The 17,667-nt window shown below is 39.8% G+C and overlaps 1 protein-coding gene across 2 annotated transcripts; it reads right to left on the reverse strand.

Moving 5' to 3' along the window:
• Position 1: 1 nt before the first annotated feature.
• Positions 2 to 11,957, reverse strand: LOC117570387 (integrin alpha-PS3-like). 2 transcript variants are annotated; one of them, XM_034252000.2, is made up of 7 exons: positions 11,169 to 11,957; positions 4,116 to 5,112; positions 3,939 to 4,047; positions 2,159 to 2,873; positions 1,713 to 2,075; positions 770 to 1,655; positions 2 to 706 (listed from the first exon to the last, which is right to left on the reverse strand). In XM_034252000.2, the coding sequence occupies exons 1-7, from the start codon at positions 11,381 to 11,383 to the stop codon at positions 605 to 607; spliced, it is 3,387 nt and encodes a 1,128-aa protein (XP_034107891.1). In that variant the 5' UTR covers positions 11,384 to 11,957; the 3' UTR covers positions 2 to 604. The 2 variants fall into 2 exon arrangements, with proteins under 2 accessions (XP_034107891.1, XP_034107890.1); XM_034251999.2 differs by lacking the exon at positions 11,169 to 11,957 and adding an exon at positions 6,218 to 6,623 and having other exon boundaries at positions 3 to 706.
• Positions 11,958 to 17,667: the final 5,710 nt, after the last annotated feature.

Genomic DNA, 17,667 nt, shown 5'->3' on the forward strand with positions numbered 1-17,667 from the left:
CTTTCGGTTACTCGATTAAAAAACTCATTTATTTAATACTTTCTCTTATACGATACTAGGATGAATTTTTGCATACAATTCTCGTTTTAGTTACCATCGGATTTCTCATCTCACATTGTAAACAAAGTTCAAGTCTTTTTTGTTGCCATTTCAGCTTACAAACTAGGAAGAAAGCTATTTAAACATTTATGCTTAATACAAAATCTTTTGTTTTTTTGTTTTTCGTTTATAAATAATTACAATTTAATGGCAATATGGCTTGGGTTGAATACAAGCTCAGCTGTACATAAACTAAATGCGAATGAATAACAAATTACAAGGCACTCACTCCCGTCCTCTCGTCTTCTCCTTTCCTCGTCGTCTTCTTGTTCAATAAAAAAATCCACAAGAGCATTCGATGCTTTGTGGCACTAGATTATCATTTACTCCTATATTAAATTTGTTTTGTTTTTTTGTTTCTTGTCGTTGGATCATTCATTATTGGGTCGTATTTGGTATTTCGATTCTCCTCGGACACGTCCATTTAAAATGTGATGTTTGTATACGCGAAAGTTGCACAAAGTTTACATAAAAATTAAGAGCAATGATTATCACAATCTTGAGCTTAGTTATTGTCACTGTTCAGGGTCTCAGCCTCGGGTTCCACGGGACTCTGTTGCACCAGCTTATCCAGCTCATCCTTCTTCGTGCGCTCGAAGAAGCCCAACTAAAATATTGAAGAAATATTATTAAAAAAAACTATCTTTAATTTGAATATTCTTGGTCTTACCTTGTACATGCCGTATGTTATGGCTGCCAGCAGCAATAAGCCACCCAGAACGGACAAAATGATAATCCAGATATTCAGCGTCGTTTCCAAATGCTTTGATATAACAACAGGATCGATCTTCCGCTTAATGGCCAGCGAAGAGCCCAGAGGATCGCCCTCTTTACGCATATTCAGATCAATGAGTATGGCAAAGAACTCCCAGGGATCAATCAGAATAGCATTGATCTCATTCAGATCGACACTGTAGCGCATATTCAAATTAACTGGCTTCTCCGGCTTGAAGTTATACACACGCATCACAGCACGCAGGCAGATGGTCATCTCGGGATCCCTGCAGTTGAACACAATGGTGCGATTCACCGGCAACTTGCCCTTGAAGTCCTCGCTGAGCAAATCGTGCGCCTTGATGTTCGTAATTCGCGCATATTGCTCGCGATTGGCGGTCAACGCTTTCAGATCGCGACGCTTGCGTGTCATGGATGCCGTGGCCACCGAATCCGAGTCGAGTTCCTGCCACGACTGATGCACATGTCCACTGGTGGTCGAATCGTAGTGTGCCCCATTCTGGCTAACCACAACTGTGTGCTCAACGCGGCTGCTGCTCGAAGAGATCTCAACGGTGTTCATTATGATTTGTGTGTTGTTCTGATCGAGCAACTCAATGGCCACCAGCTGGGAATCGTAGGTGGCCTGCATGGTCAGATTGCTCACATTGATGATGGGAATGGTGGCAGTGGAACCCGAAACTCTGTAGGCTACTGGAATGTTGAAGACAATCTCCAGACCATCCACTGTGCTGGGACCGTTGCTCTTGATCTCATAGTTGTTGGTGATGTCTGCCCAGTTCTTGTAATGCTCCAGATCGATCGAAGCACTTGTCTGACCACTGCAAGGGAAATTGAATTAGTAATGCTTATAAATAGTTATTGATTTTCTAGCTTACCCTGAGGCATCGATTTCAGTGTACTCCTTGAGCGCAATCAAACTCTGCAGCTTGTTGTCACTCGGACTCTTCTCGGAGCCCGTGCTGAAGACCTCCGCACTGATGGTCAGCGCATGGCCCGTTAGACTGCTCACATCGAAGCTGATGGTAATACTGTCCTTGTCCCCCTTGCCCAGGGGACGTCCATTGTTCAGATCACAGACCATGACGGATTCGCTCACCTTGCAATTGCCGGGGATTTGTGCAAAGTTCAATTGACTGGAGCTGGTGACATTCAACTGCGGAAGGTAAGCGGACTCTCCTTCATTGCTGACATCATAAGTCACACGCAGCACCTTCGCGCTGCCCAGAATAAAGCTGGAGCTGTGTTTGACGAACAAACAAAGTATTAAATAAGTAAGCAATCAAGTTTAATATTGATTTATTGCTGACTCGCTCTCTCTTACCTGGCATCTCTTGCCGTCAGACGCAGATCCGCAATGCAAATCTCAGTGGCACAACCGGTGCTGAATATGATCTTCTCGGTGAAGACCTTGGCATCCTCAGGATCGACAGCCACGCATGTTTCACAGAACTCCTCGGAGTCGGGCACCTTCTTGATCAGCTCGTAGTGCATCTCCAGCTCGATGGGCTGGAAGATATCTTTCTCACTGTAACGCACCTCCACGGAAAACACGCGACACTGTTGCGTGGTGCCCGCTGTGGCATTGAAACTCAACTCATTGGATTGCGATTGGGTGAACTTGGCACGCTTCAGCTGCTCATCGATCACAATTCGCATGGCCATTTCCTGTTGCTTAGCCGAGCTCGCCGTGGATGTCGTCGTCAGTCCAAAGCAGGCTGTGATCTCTACATGATTCTGCTCTGGCTTAATCTCACGATTCTGGGATCTAACACTGGCATGCAATTTGACCACGGGATAGGCGCGATACAAGAACAAAGCCTCGGCATTGGGTGCTCCAACTGCAAAGTCATTGAATCCATTGGCATCGATGTCGGAGCCACGTGACAAACCATGTCCAAACATGTGACTGCCATACTTAGAGTCTGTTGTCTGTGGCGAGTCGAGGCGCTGGCTGTACTGATCCCGCAGTCCCTGCTGTCCACCCAGATAGATAAAGACGGAGCCATTGCCCGCAAAGGGAGCGCCCACAGCAATGTCTGGAAGAAGGGGAAAACAGTTTGATGAATATCGCAATCAATGCGAGCGAAAGTGTTACAAATTTGCAAGCTGATGTGCGGAACTGTTTCACAAATGTGTTTTCTCATTTCAACTTGAATAAACACAACACACAACCACACCCAAAACAGTGAGTGCTCTGCGTAAAATTCTTTCTTTCAAAGTCACGCAGCGGTTCTTAAGACTATTGCGCACATTGTGTGACAGAACAGGCAATAAGTGTTATAAAAGGATGAGTTTAGCTTGTCTATCTTTTAACGGTAATTGATCTATTCTTCTTAATTCTAATTCTTATCTTAATGAAACGTGGCACAAAGCTGTATATATAATATGTTTTAATTAAGTTCACTGGGAGTTTAATCCAGATTGGCTTACAATATCATATAAATATAGAATAGATTTATCATTTCTTCATAAGTTTGATGTATCTTTAATCTTCTAATGAAACTTTGTTTCTTTTAATAAGTAATTTAATACTATTAGAACTCTAAACTAGAATAACATTGAAGTCAACTTAATAGAACGTGATATAAATTTGTTTTCATTTTGCTGCAAATTTGATTGGATCGGATTACATTATATCATACAACTTTCTTAGCCATTTGAAAAAATAGTGAACGATAACTTATTCGTTGGAATTATAGTAATAACCAGAAGATTTACGAGCTGTTACAAATGGATTTTTTTTTAAACTTTATGTTTTCTTAGACTTGTTTTTCATTTATGTGAAACCTTTTAAAATAAAAATTTAAGCTGTATAAAATTGTCATCATTACGAACAATAAAAGGAATTTAAACAAGAAAAGATAAAATATTTAGATGTCATACATGTCATCAGAATAATTCGTGCATCATAATTAACACTTAATTCAATTGACTTTACGCTGTCCAGAGTATTTAAGCATCGACGTGTCGAAATTAAGTTTTGGAATGTGTTTTTTTTTACTGTCATCAACACGAAATGTTTTACAAAGGAAGTGGAGCAGGCAACAGGCAAAAGAGGGGCAAGCGGGAGAGGGAAACGGGGACTGTTGCGAGTAACTTACCGTTGTAGCCGTCGTGATTAATGTCGCCCAGTCGGGTCAGCGTGGTGCCGAAACGTGCCTTGGCCGTAATGGGCAACGGACAGCGGATTATCTTGGACTCGAAATTGAACTGCAATTGATTGGCCCCACATTAGTCAGAATAACGAAAGAAGAGAGTGTCAATCGAGTGTTACTCACCCGTCCCTTGTTGAGGAACACGTAAATCGCGCCGTTATCGTGTGAGTCTTCGTAGGAATGCTGCGGCGCAGAGATGATGACATCGGTGAGGCCATCGCCATTGAGATCCTCGGCGAGCACAGCGTAGCCAAAGTACTCGCCAAATTGTTCGCCCCGGAACACGTGATATTTATCAATTGTCTTGCTGCGTATATCGAAGATATAACCCTCTCCAGACTGTTCATTAGCCTGAGGTGCGGTGGCCACATAGAGCAGACGCTTCAGATCTTGGCTATCAAAGTGACCCGAGCTAACAGAGTAACCAAAGTAAGAGTCATCCGGTTGATTCCAATGCGACGGATTCGGTATGTCCGTTTGATAGGTAACTTCCGGTGCGTAGTCAATGTAATCACCACCACTTCTGGCCTTGCGATGACTCCGCGTCTGACTGCTCGTATCACGGCGACTGGCCGATGGATCATCCACCAGCGAGACCTTGCGATAGCGTATCACAGAGCCACGCCAGGTGTAAATGCCGGGCGCACCGATCAGAAACTGTTCGTTGTCATCGGAGACATGAGCGCTGAATCCCTCCTCGGCGAGTATATAGTAATAGTATCGGTAATCGTTCTCCTCGCGCACTTGATCTGTTTTAAGACGTAGCGGAGAGATCTTTGTGACATTCTGTGGCTGATCGCCGAGAGTATCAGACACCCAGTAACATATGCCATGCATATGGTAATCTTTCGACGAGGGCGCTATGAAGCGCGGTGCACACACAAGCAACTTGTCCGTATCCTTGGTGCCGCCATCCATTGAGCCGCCCAGCCATTGGAAATCCCTGCGCTCTGAGTCCCATGTGTATTCGCTATTCGCAATGTTGCGATTGCCATGCCCATCGAACACATACGGACTGCAGACGCCAGTCGAAAGGGTGCATTTGTAGACGGCACCCGTCTCATTGACGTTGCGTTGCGCCTCCAATGTTGACTGAGCTTGGGGCGCACCCACAAAGACACTAGAATCGAAGAAAAGATATGTGAATATCTTTAGTACACACAACAATCTGACACTGAACCCCAGCCCAATTGACTTGCATTAGTCAGCCAATAAAATACAAAAAAAAAAATAGAAGAAGCAATTGCCTATGCATCATCATCATCATCATCATCATCATCATCATCATCATGAACAACAGTTACGAGCATTAGTCGTTATTTTTCTCCATCTAAGAAGAGCATTCAGTTCGGTATTTGCTTTTCAGTTGTGTGTCGAGTGTTTTTTGCTCAGTGACCAACCAGATAAAGACGCTATCTGTGAGCATAACTGTCGTATACTTGATAAACTATTTGTGTACAAATTGTTGTTGCCAGCGAGAAAATGTTCCAACTGTTGAAAGCTTGAATTATCACCGCTTCACGTGCAATTTTAAAAAAGTTATGCGAACAAAGAATTTTACTATTCATATTTTTTTGTTAGTTTTTTTCTATTCCATTTTTTGAGTTATTGCTACTTGCAACCGTCTCGAATTTTGCAATATTCGTTGCTCTCACAAATACAGCGATATGAATGAAGGTAATCTTATCAACGAAAATCGACCAAAAGCAAAACTTGATAACGAAAAATTGGCATTGACTAACTTTTAGCTAGAAAATCGACTTCGAATATGTATCGGCCAGACATATTCAGCCCAGTTATATATAGAACGTGCAGTAATGGCATTCATGAATATTTGTTAACTCATACGAACTCATTCAAGTGCATTCGCCATTCTTTGCCATCCAATTTTTATTTCCGCTTAATGCCTTGACAATAAGTATTAAGTGTACATTTTTACAACTTATAAAAAGAGTTTTTAACTCTGCTTTATTTCATTCACATATTTTATGGCCCCCAAAGCTGTCAGTCCAACTGCTGCCCCCATCCCATCCCAACTTCAGCGATCTTCGATCCGATTTGGATGAATCATCCAACACACTGAGCTCATGGCTCACAACTCCACTCACTCACATAGCCATACAAACTCATGCACACACACACATGCACAACCTGTTTGCTAGTAGTATAACGGACAGAGAAGCTTTGAGAGTCAAAGCAAAGTCTGATCTTGGAACGGCACTTACCCGTGAGGTCTCAGGTTGATGCTATAACCGAAATATGACGCACGCACTTTCGGCATCACGGTGGCAAACTGTGGATCTTTGATCACACTATTCGGGCGGGGTGACAAGTTATACGCCCACACACTGCTGCAGCACAGCACGCACAACAGCAACAGCAGGATCGGCGGCAGAGACCAACGACCTTGCCGCACCATGTTGCATATTGTAAATGGAAAAATTCCCATTTTTTTTATGTTTTTGAATTATTAAACGGGTTTTATTATATGTTTGTATCTATGCTACGTTTCGATTATATATTATCACAACTGCCACACAACAAACACACGTATACGCAAGCACACACACTCACGCCCAAGGTGAGCCAACAGCAGAGCAAACTTCGTTGTCTGTCGAACGAACGTCTAAACGCGACTGAATTCATTGTTTCCGAATTCGTTCGCTTCGTTCACCCGCAACTTACAGGTAGCTTTTGAGCGCGTGTCGCGGCACTCTCTTGGCTCTCTCGTTGTCACGCGCTCTCTCTCTCACTCACTCACTCAATAAGCGTGAGCGGGTTACTCACTTTACCGTTGCCTATCGCAGTGCAAGTGAAAAAAGCTTCGTTTTTATGGCCGTGTTTTGTCTTTGCTTAAGAGCGCCCACATTTAAATATAGTAAAATAAAAAGCCGATGCATGGACTCTAAATATCTTGAAAATATAAATAAAGTGACCTAAGAGCAACTTGCAGCAAAGATTTGTTGTTGTTGCTGATAAGATAACACCGAAAGCAAAACAAAATTTGCAAAAAAAAGGCATATCCAAGAAACCGGTTACAAAGCTTTCTTGTTTAGCATGCTGCCGGAGTGCGAATTACTTAATTTAAACCAATTTTGCTTTTCAAACGCTGATTTCTCCAATTCAAAAGACTCTCTGATAAGATGGCTCCCTCAACGTTTTGCCTGCAACTAATATTTGCTGCTGAGTCAGCAGGTAGATGAATCACACTCTCCCATTGCAATGGGATGCTCACAATAGTTGTAATCAATTTGCCGGGCCAAATTTGTTATGGTCCATAAAAAAGCGAATGTAATTAAAAATGTCAGTAGTTCGCAACATCATGACAAGCACTTGCCAGTTGGCTACTTACGAGTAATAATGGGAAGCGGCACTTATGCAAAACTCAACAAAAACAAGCAACAAATATTTGTTATTACTTTCGGCAATAACGAGTAAACATAACAATAACAAGTCAAAACATACAATAACTGACCGTCGTCACACCAAAGCCAAGACTTGAGTGCACGTATTTCCCAAAAAAATTGAAACCAGCGCATGCTCAGCTGAATGACTCACTCACTCACTATGTAATGTGTCACCCAGATATATGTTATAGCAGAGCATGCAGACTGCAGGGGATTCGTGATTACATACAATGCCGGACATTTAAGTGGAAGCGGATAAAGATTTCTTGGAAGGCGCACTTATTTATATCTAACAATGTGAATACTATATTTAAGTTAGAATGCAATCTAATTTAAATTAAAGTATACTATACATATACATAGTATAGTCATAATACTAATACAACTGCATGAGTTGCGATGATTAAACACGAAAGTGGTTTACCCTTAAATTTAAAAATACATGATGCAAACAACTGCCATATATGTCTTAAAGAAAAAAAAGTAATATATAACATAAAGGAAGCTAATTTTAAGAAATTAATAATATTCAAATTCTTGAAAATTTCACTGTGCTCAATAAACTTTCAAGTGCATTTTTGTGATTTGTGAATTTGATTTAGCTAAAGCTATAGGAATACTCCAAGTATTTTATGAAATGAATTTTTAAATAAATCATGTTTATACATGTGAAAGTAAACACATATTAAACAAGTCTAAACTCTAACTATATTACTAACTATATAAGTAGTAGGAATTAAGCCTTGTTTAATATTTTGGTAGATCTATTTTAATCTTCTTGTTATGGAATATATTTCATTAAATTCTCCTCTTATAAGACGAATAAAAAACATTATAAAGGCATTAAGATATTCGTAAAGGTTACGTTGAAATGTCTTAACCCAAACCTATTAATTTGCTGCAAATTTTCTTAAAATCTAACAACTTCAATCTTAGCACCAATTAAAGACCTTATCGAGAGCAATAAATTTCGCTTTTGTTCAAAACAAAAAACCGTTTTGGCACATGTTTATTTTTTCACTTTCACTTTGCGATCTCAGCGACATGGAAATAATTTTTATTTTTTGAATGATAATTTGAAAACGCTTAACGAAATTACAGTTGTGCGAATTCTCCAAGTATTCCATTATACATATTAAATACAGTTTTTCTACTCGATTTAAAGCAATACGAAGAAGATTTTTGCTTTGTTCGATGTGAGTACATATATTTTTGGGGTAAGGAGTGTGCATAGTTTTCATAGTTTTGTAAGAAGTCTTTGTAACTACACAAAGGAACTTGACATTGTCGGGGTGGCAATGGGAAGTGGGAAGTTCCACTGGGTGTCCAAATGTATGTCTGCTGTCTTGGCTGGCGCTTTGTTTGAATCTGAGTGTATGTGTGTGTGAGTGTGTGTGTTGACTGCGGGGGATTGGAACTCGAATGAAACAGTTTATGCGACCATGTAAGCAGACATAAAGAATAAGCGAACGTCAAAAGCCACACAAATGTTCGTTCTTTCTTTTCGCCTTGTGTGTGTAATTGCTGCCATCTCCATCTCCATCATCATCAGCAGCAACAACAAAAATAATAACAACAACAATAACAAAAGCTACTTGCGGTCAACAAACGCTTAAGAACAAAAGCAGCCGCTGCTGCATTTTTTGGTGCTCTCACTCTCTGCTCATTTTGGATTTGGGTTTAATGACCAAAGAGAAGGCGTCTAAAAATATTTTTGCGGTGTAAACTGTGGCGTCAAAGTCCGTGGAGTTGTTGTTGCTGTGTGTCTCCTCTTCGCTGTCGTTGGGGGCGCTTGCAGTAAAGTGTGCTTATGCATTACAATATGCAGCTGTTGCTGTTGCTATGTTGTTGTTATTGTTGTGGCATGAAGGCGCCATATGCAAAAAGGCGTCACGAGTGTCAAAATATTGCGCAATGCATTGCCTGATCACTTTATCATATTATATTCTTGTGCAAAACAAATGAATCATAATTATTCCCGAAATGGAAAATGTCGTCGGCGACTTTTGGAACAGCGGTAATTTTCTTAGAAGCAAAGCAAACAGACGACAACAGAATAAAGTCATTTTCACACATGGAAACAGATTTATAAATAAGTGCTTCTCTAATAACACATTAAGAAGACTTTCCATATTCCCACTTTAAGCATTGCAAATAATATATATTTTGTTTTAATGCACTAATAATCTTTTTAGCGCTATTCAAAATGCGGAAGTCACCATTAAAAAAAAGACTGAGTTCATGTTTTTACTAGCTTCAATTGATGTGAAATAAATTACAGGTTGTCGTGATTTTACGCGTAATTTCCGTAAATAATTAGGCGTACTCGAACTTAATTTCAGGGAGCAGTGAAACGAGGCTAATAACAATAAAAAAAAACGAGTGTAGTGAAGATCAAATACGCTTACAGATTGTTCTAGAGAAAGAAGCACACACTAACTCTTTACCGACTGTCAACAAACACATTTGAGGAAACTGAATTCTTTCATTTAAGTTCTTGGAACCTCGTGAAAATATGCTTAAATGTTAAGTAACTAACTGGTTTTAGTTTGATATGCAAAAGGTCAATTTCTGTGGTCCATAACATTGTTCCACTTATGCGCATGTCACGTATTTTTAATTATCACAAAAAGAAGAAAACTTGCGCAAAGTTTTCGAAATGATTATAATAAAAAGGGTGTGAGATAGTTGGCAAACTTAAAGTGTGAATTCTTTTTTTATGCTCAGCTCGGACTTTTCGGCAATGTTTACTTTCCTTTTGGGGCTCTTTCATTGTGTATTTACTAGAAAACTTGATTTCATTTGATTTGCTTCTTTTTAGTTGTTAGTTGTGATGATGTGATGTCATTGTTGGACCCGTATTCTAAACCAAAAGCGGACGCCAGGTCTACAGACAAGTACACACACATAGTACGAGTATGTTCGAGTATGAGTAGTGAATATGAGTGTATCCATAACAAATGTGGGTCGCGCCGGTCTTCAGATTCGGCTCGGAAGAGACTCGGAGACAGAGAGAGTTGGGTTTGGGACTGAGTTTTTTGTTTTTTTTTTGGGTTTGTCAATTGCCCCTCGCGGAGATCTGTGTTGCAATTGAAATTGATGGCAATTGTGGAAGTGTCTGTTATTTTTAGAAATTTGTAGTTGTTTTTCTTTTAAAGTGCTTGAGTTTAACTATTAGATATTTCGCTATCATCCAACGTTATGTTTTGTTTATGGCGTGTGTTTTATTTGTGCAGCTGCTAACTTGAAATTGATGACTGGGAAACGAGTTTGCTTACCACAAAAGTACACACAAAAGTGAACCCATTTGTGGTTTGCTGACACACGAACATAAGATACTTGTATTATTTGGCAAAACACAGATTTAATTATGGTGCAGCAAAAAAAAAACATAACAGAAAAGTAGTCAAAGTGTTAAATGCCAAAAGCTGCGCTTCAGCACATGCTAATTGACGCAAATCAAGTTTGAACTTTTATTCTTTTATGATTTGCTCAGTGCTGAAGTAACTTCTTTGATTGCTCAATTTAGATGGCAGAGGGTAGAGGGGAAGAGGCAGCTGTGAATTATTATTGACTCAGATCGCATAATTGTGGAACGCCTGAAAGGCGTCGCTTGTCTCGTTTATCGAATAGCCAACAAAAAAAAAAAAACATATCGTAAAAATATGTGTATGCAAATATTTGCACAAGGCGCCTGCGAACATGGCTTTCACACAAACACAGGCACACATACATGTGTTATATATGTATAACAGATTAGCACACTCACCTGGTTTCACGCATGACCAATGTGTAGCCGAAGTAGGAGCTGCGCATTTGGGGTAACTGGAATTTCAGATGTTGCGGTGCGCGTATCACAAAATTCGCCCGCGGCGAATAGTTGAAGGCGTTCGCAACGTTGTTGTTGTTGTTGTTGTGTGGGCAGAGCTGCAGCAGCAGCAAAAGCAGCGTAAACGCCGGCAGCGAATTGAATATGCGGCTCATCTTTGTTTTGTGTTTTGTGTTATACTCCTTTTTGCTGGTAGTTGTTGTTATTCAATTTGAATTAACAGACATCGAATTTAATTTGCGCATGCGTAATTTCACTTAAACTAAATTGAATTTGTTTATTTCAGAGCAAGCCGAACAACACACACACACTCTGAATAATTCCTTTTATTGGGCTAATAAATCACAATTAAAACGAGCACTGCATTATTTATGATTAATTGAAAATAATTCGCGAGAACACGCATTTTTGCAAATCGCCTTTGGGGTTATTTAATTATTTACGACGACGAGGAGCAGCAGTCAAACTTGTCTGCCAGCCTGCCTTTTGTTACAATTTATTATTGTCGTCGCCGTCAAGTTGTGTAAATTTCGCGCCGCGACACGTTTTAAAGCGGCTTCGTTGTAATTGCACTTATATAAAATGAATTCCTAAATTATATTTCGCGTACGCGTATGTTGCAAAGACACTCGATTACTGTGTTGTGTTGTGCTGCCTTCAAAGAGATCATGCGTGCTTTTCGTTTTTGAATCAGTGTTCCCGGTGCTTCAACTCGGATATCTTTTCACGACGACCGCTCACTGTGAAATGAAATGCGCGTCGAGGGCAGCTCAATTGCCACTAGTGGCAGCTGCTTCGTCTGCGCTCTCTTCTGCGCTCTCAGTTTGCTGCGCTGCGCTGTGCTTTGGTTTGTTTGTGCATGTGTGTGTGTGTGTGTGCGTGCTGGCTGCTTTGTAAATTGAAAGGTACAGCCGACAAATTTGTCGCTGGCCAATATTTCTGCTGCAGCTTTCTTATCTGTTGCAGCAAGCTCTACTCAATTGCAGCCACTTTGTTGGCTGAGCGCGCTCTCTTACAGTCGCTCTCTCACTCTCTGTTGTTTGTGCTCATCACACCCTCTCACTATCACACAAAGGGAATACACTCATACACACAGACGAACACGTACAATCAGAGAGACAGTGATTGTCACTTGTAGAGTGTGAGTGCATATCTTTGCAGCTATTCCTTTTGGCTCCACTCACTGCACTTATAAGGAACTGTTCCATCTGGATGGGTGATTTGTCAGCTTTTAATTCGAAGTTTTGCGCATAAATACATATTCGCTCGTAATTAAAAAAATAATATGCACTGATAAATCAATGGACATGCAAATGAAGAGCACATGTCGTCCATAAAGATGCACAAAAGATGACGACTCAGCAACAGACATACAAACATATATAGTATATATATATTTACTAAGTATATATGCATTTGCAGTAAAGTACTTTAGATTGCCGAATTGTTTGGCTTTATTTTGGTCATTGACTTCGATGCTATCACATGTGTTTACGTATAATGTTTATGTGCACATACGTAGTACATACATTTACGTTGTTATATATAATAAACGTGCTTATCAACGGTCGACGATAGGCAACCCACGAAATCATTATTGGGGTAGGTTGTGTGTTGACCGCAGTTAATGGTGGCGTAACATGAAATTGAACCAAATTACGAACATGCCACAGAGGCATGTGGCGGGTCACTGGCTCAATTAGAACTCTATTCCCCTTCCCCTTCCCCCTCTCTCGCCACACACACGCACAGTTGCTGATAAGAGACCGTGCCACACATTGCATTCACATTACTTCATTGTTGAAGTGGTTCCCTTTCCTACAAAAATACTATACATCATATGCAATTATAAAGCAATAAAAACTAAGAAAAGTTCAAGCGCTGATAACAACACACATTATAATCACCCTATAAATATCAATTCTCAACTCGGAAAATGTGAAAATAAGTTCCATAAAAGGGAATTCTGTAAAAAAACATAACAAGAACCATAATACACATAAATAAATACAGTGAACACGCCATAAACATCTGTGTTTATGTTGTCTGGAAGCTCGAAATCGATTTCAAGTAAACATTTTGATGCAACTTGCGATTGAGATGCCCCCAAAATTTAAGTTAAAGTTGAAAGTTGTAATGAAATGCATGATTATGCAGTTGCTAGCTGATTTGATGGCCATTATGCGCTTGGCAATGCCACGCCAAGTGGCACGAATTTGCCGCAACAACAACTGCACCTGCGTGGCAACCACAGCAACAGCAACCAGCAACCACAGCAACAGCAGCCGCAGCAGCAACGCATAATTGGAGTTCATGACCCGAGAGTCACCCTCGCACGCGTCTTTGCGTCACACACACACACACACAAGAGTTTGATCTTTCGCTCTCCTTGATGTTGCTGCCACAATTGAAACGACTGCAACATGTGGAGGCAAACAAGAAAACAGGCGCAAATTGAACTGTTGTAAATGAGTTTCGCTTTCATACGCATCGGGGGTTGCAGCATTGCAGCATTCAACATCGGATTCATTTCGTTTCGTTTCGCTTCTAGCTGCCCTTGAGATGATCTTCACTCCAATTCACTTCAGCAATGTTGTTGCAGCAACCAGCTGGTTGCCTCTCTGCCTCTTTGCCTGCCTGTTGCTGTCGTTCTTCCTTCTCCTACATCGATTTTATCAGGCCCCCAATGGGTCTCACTCGTTCTCATAATTATCTGTCGCCACACTTGACGGAAGTTTCATGCACATTTTCACATTTGAGCTACAACTCCACGAGTACACTTATTATATATATGTATGTGTGTGTGTGTGTGTGTGTGCATTCATGCGGTTATCAATTTATCAACATTCATAATGTAAATACGCGTATCAACAACAACAAAGTAACTACTAAATCGTCTCCCTCCTTCGATTACATTGTTGTTCTCTTCATTCCCATTTCCATATCCATTTCACTTCATTTGTGCCGTTCAAATGCAAAAGTCGCCTTTTGTTGCAGCTGTGACAATATTACTATATGAAGCGGCGCCTTATTTGGTCATCGCGAGTCGAGGCTAAAGCACAGCACAGCACAACACAACACACACAAAACACAGCACAACACACACAACTGCCAAAAGGAAGTGAGCTCGTATACAGTGAAATCAATGCAGGTGTGCTTCCCTCTGACGTCAGCGAGCATTCAAACGCTAGAATACGAGTTGCTTTAAAATACCCTAAAAGAGCATATTATAATTTTCATAAATTAAGAATTAAAAGTTTGAAATAGTCAAAATAAAGTAGGTATTATACACTGAGGGAAAAATATAGATTGAAAAGTAGATAGCAAATCTTGATTTAACATTTTTGCGATTTTAAAATAATCTGAATTTTTGAACACTTGACTTAAGATTTCGCCTTCTTTGTTCACTTTAAAGATATTTTCGATCTTCAAACAAGATTATAATTGAATTCAATTCTAGATAGAATAGAATTCTTGTAGAATTTTCATCTGCAATAACCCACTTGGTTCAATTTTAACATCATATAGTCTTGAAATCAAGATTATATTTTGATTTTAACACGTTTTTTCATTCTATGTAGCCGTATCCGTTTGTCTGGCTGCAGTTGAGGCTCTAAGCTAATGCATTTTACTGAATTCAAGCTACTTTTATGAATGTTCTATATAACATAAAAGCATTGAAAAACGTTGAATTAGTTTATCATTTATGTAGCTAAAGATATTTCTATGAAGTTTACAAGTTATTTTTGTGATAGTGTTTCTAAAACTCAGCTAAAGTATAACACTGCTTCTAAACGTTTTATTATTTAAAAAATTAAATATTTATTATGAAAGTAATTAAAATAAAATCTCAAAGTGTATTTCAACTTCGTCATGCTGCAAAACTCTCGAACGCTTTTTGTTTCATTAATTTTTTATTTATGATTTCATTGAGAAAAGTTGATGTGCCTATATATCGAATATTAATATAATGAAATATTGCAAATAATGAACAACTGCCAAAAGTGCAGCATACCCGTTAATTGAGTCACCTTTTCGCCGTGTCCGTCAAAATATTGTGTTTGCAGTTCGTAAATAAAGTAATGCAGTAGTTGTTTTTGGACAAACTGAAAGGCATGCCAATCACAGTGTCAGACAATGTCTAACCCTTGCCTTGCCATAAAATCCGAACCCCGACGAACCCCTTTAAAGAGCTAGCAGGCGCCGTTTGGCAGGTCCATAAAAATGAATAACGGAAACAAAAGGCAACAAAAAATTGCAGTTGTTGTTGCTGTCGTTGCACTAATTGAAACCGAAAGTGTAGCAAGTAGTTGTGTGCGGTGTGTGGCATGCAGGTGCGTGGTTGATCTGCTAATGTTCAGCTTTAATGCTGGTCCGAAATGGTTTTCGCTCAAGGCGAGACGCCTACTTAATGTCACATTTCAAACGAAATACTCGTAGTATATCATAATACCGAAATCATTTAAAGCACTTTGCAATCGCACTTTCGCTGCCTCAAATCGAACGATTTCCATTTCAGCAACACAATTAAGTGTGTCTTTTGAGACAGCCATTCAATCGTGCAGAATTGACGCTGTAATTGAAGATAAGTATGCAAAAAAAAAAAAAACAAAATAGAAAGAAAACAAATCCAAGACAATGCCCGCATAATACAATATGTAACTCAGGGCCATGTTCATATCACGTTTACTATTTCTATCAAACTAATTTTATTGCTGCATGTAGCGACTCGCTCTTTTATGACTCAATGAGTACACTCATGAGTGTACTCATACTCGTTCGTACTTGTACTCATCATGTTCTACTCGCATTTTATTGCTGATCTCTAGCGGGTGCATTGGCAGCCGTCCATAGAGTTTGGCACGTTATCCTCATAAAATACTTAATAATCAATCTATCTGTTAAACGTCACACACACACATACACACACAGACACACAAATTCTGTCGTTTGTTATAATTAAAATTCACATCACACAAATGCTGCGATAAACGGGTTTAGAGTGCGGGAGGAAAGGGGGGAATGGGGAGTGCAACGAAGCGTAAATAACTTTAGTTGCATTTCGTCGTTGTTCGTTTCAGAATAAAAAAAAAAATAAAACACAGAGAGATCTGCATAAATAATTAATTATCAGTTTTATTGAAAAGTAATGCGCTCCATAGAATATTAAGAGCACACACATTTTATGGCATTAGTCATGCCCAAGTATTTAGCATAATGTGTATTAAAAAAGTCGTTATCAAGTTGTGCATTTATTATTTATTTGATTTGCCTTGTTTTAAATTTATTAGTAGGTGTACGCGTTGCCAACTATGCAAACTTAGCGCAGCCATGAACCATTGACTGCGCTTGTGCTAAGCAGTGCAGCAGGCAGTGCGCGAGCAAGCAGTGCGTATGTGTCTCAAGCAATGTATGTTGCCTACTTTTAGGCTGTGCATATATTAGCCTGCTCTGCAGCCCTTGGGCAAAAATACGTTAAATTCGAATTAAGTAAATCGGTAAGAAACACACAAATAAAGTGTAGCACACTTAAAGTCTTCTTTATGACAAATTAATATTATTACATTTACATGTGGAATTCATTGCAACACAGTTGCTAATCATTGCATATTATTATTGTCTTTTCATGCGAAGACCGCAGAATTACCTGTGTGTGTATTGCGGCATCTATTAATTTATGCATTATTTGAACTAAATGTCAACACATCAACTATGCTGCAGCACACACATAAGCCGACTAACCATATGGGTGGCTGTGTGTGTGTGTGTTGCACACAAACACATTGATGGTCGAACTTCAAATTGACTAACAAGGATTATAATGACGCTGTCTAGCCAATTGCAATGGATTTCGCTTTGATGTAAATTGCCGACAGCAGAACAAGCCTAAGCGGACTAAGACACACGCAAACACACACACACACATACACACACATGTGCATATGCATGGACTGTTACATAGAAATCAGTCTAGACGAGACAACTGGCAGACAGCTTAACGCAAAACAATTTCTTTTTGTCATCGAATATCCTTGAGGCACCGCAAATTGCCGCCACTTAAGCTGCCCCTTGTTCTACCCCTCCCGCTCCCCTTTGTTGTTGCAACGTTGCAAGTGCAGTGCACTAATTAGCGTGAGAAACGTGTGCTCAAATTTGATAAATGCAGCACAACTTTAAACTTTGAGCTGCGACAGTTGCAGGTCCTTCAAATGTCAACAACACTGTGATCCATGTGTGGCACTTTGATGTTTGCCCATAAGCTGGCTTGTTTGGTCATCCTTCATCATTTCATTTGATATACGATACAAGCGCACCTCTTGAAAGTGCACTCAAATTGCATTTGCCATCACGTATACGCAGCGTATGACCCAAAGAGTATGACAACGTTTAATTCAGTAGTTGGTTGATCTTTTTAGCAAAAATGAAATATTTTTAGTTT

This window comes from Drosophila albomicans, chromosome 3, assembly GCF_009650485.2.
Source record: "Drosophila albomicans strain 15112-1751.03 chromosome 3, ASM965048v2, whole genome shotgun sequence".
NCBI lineage: Eukaryota > Metazoa > Arthropoda > Insecta > Diptera > Drosophilidae > Drosophila > Drosophila albomicans.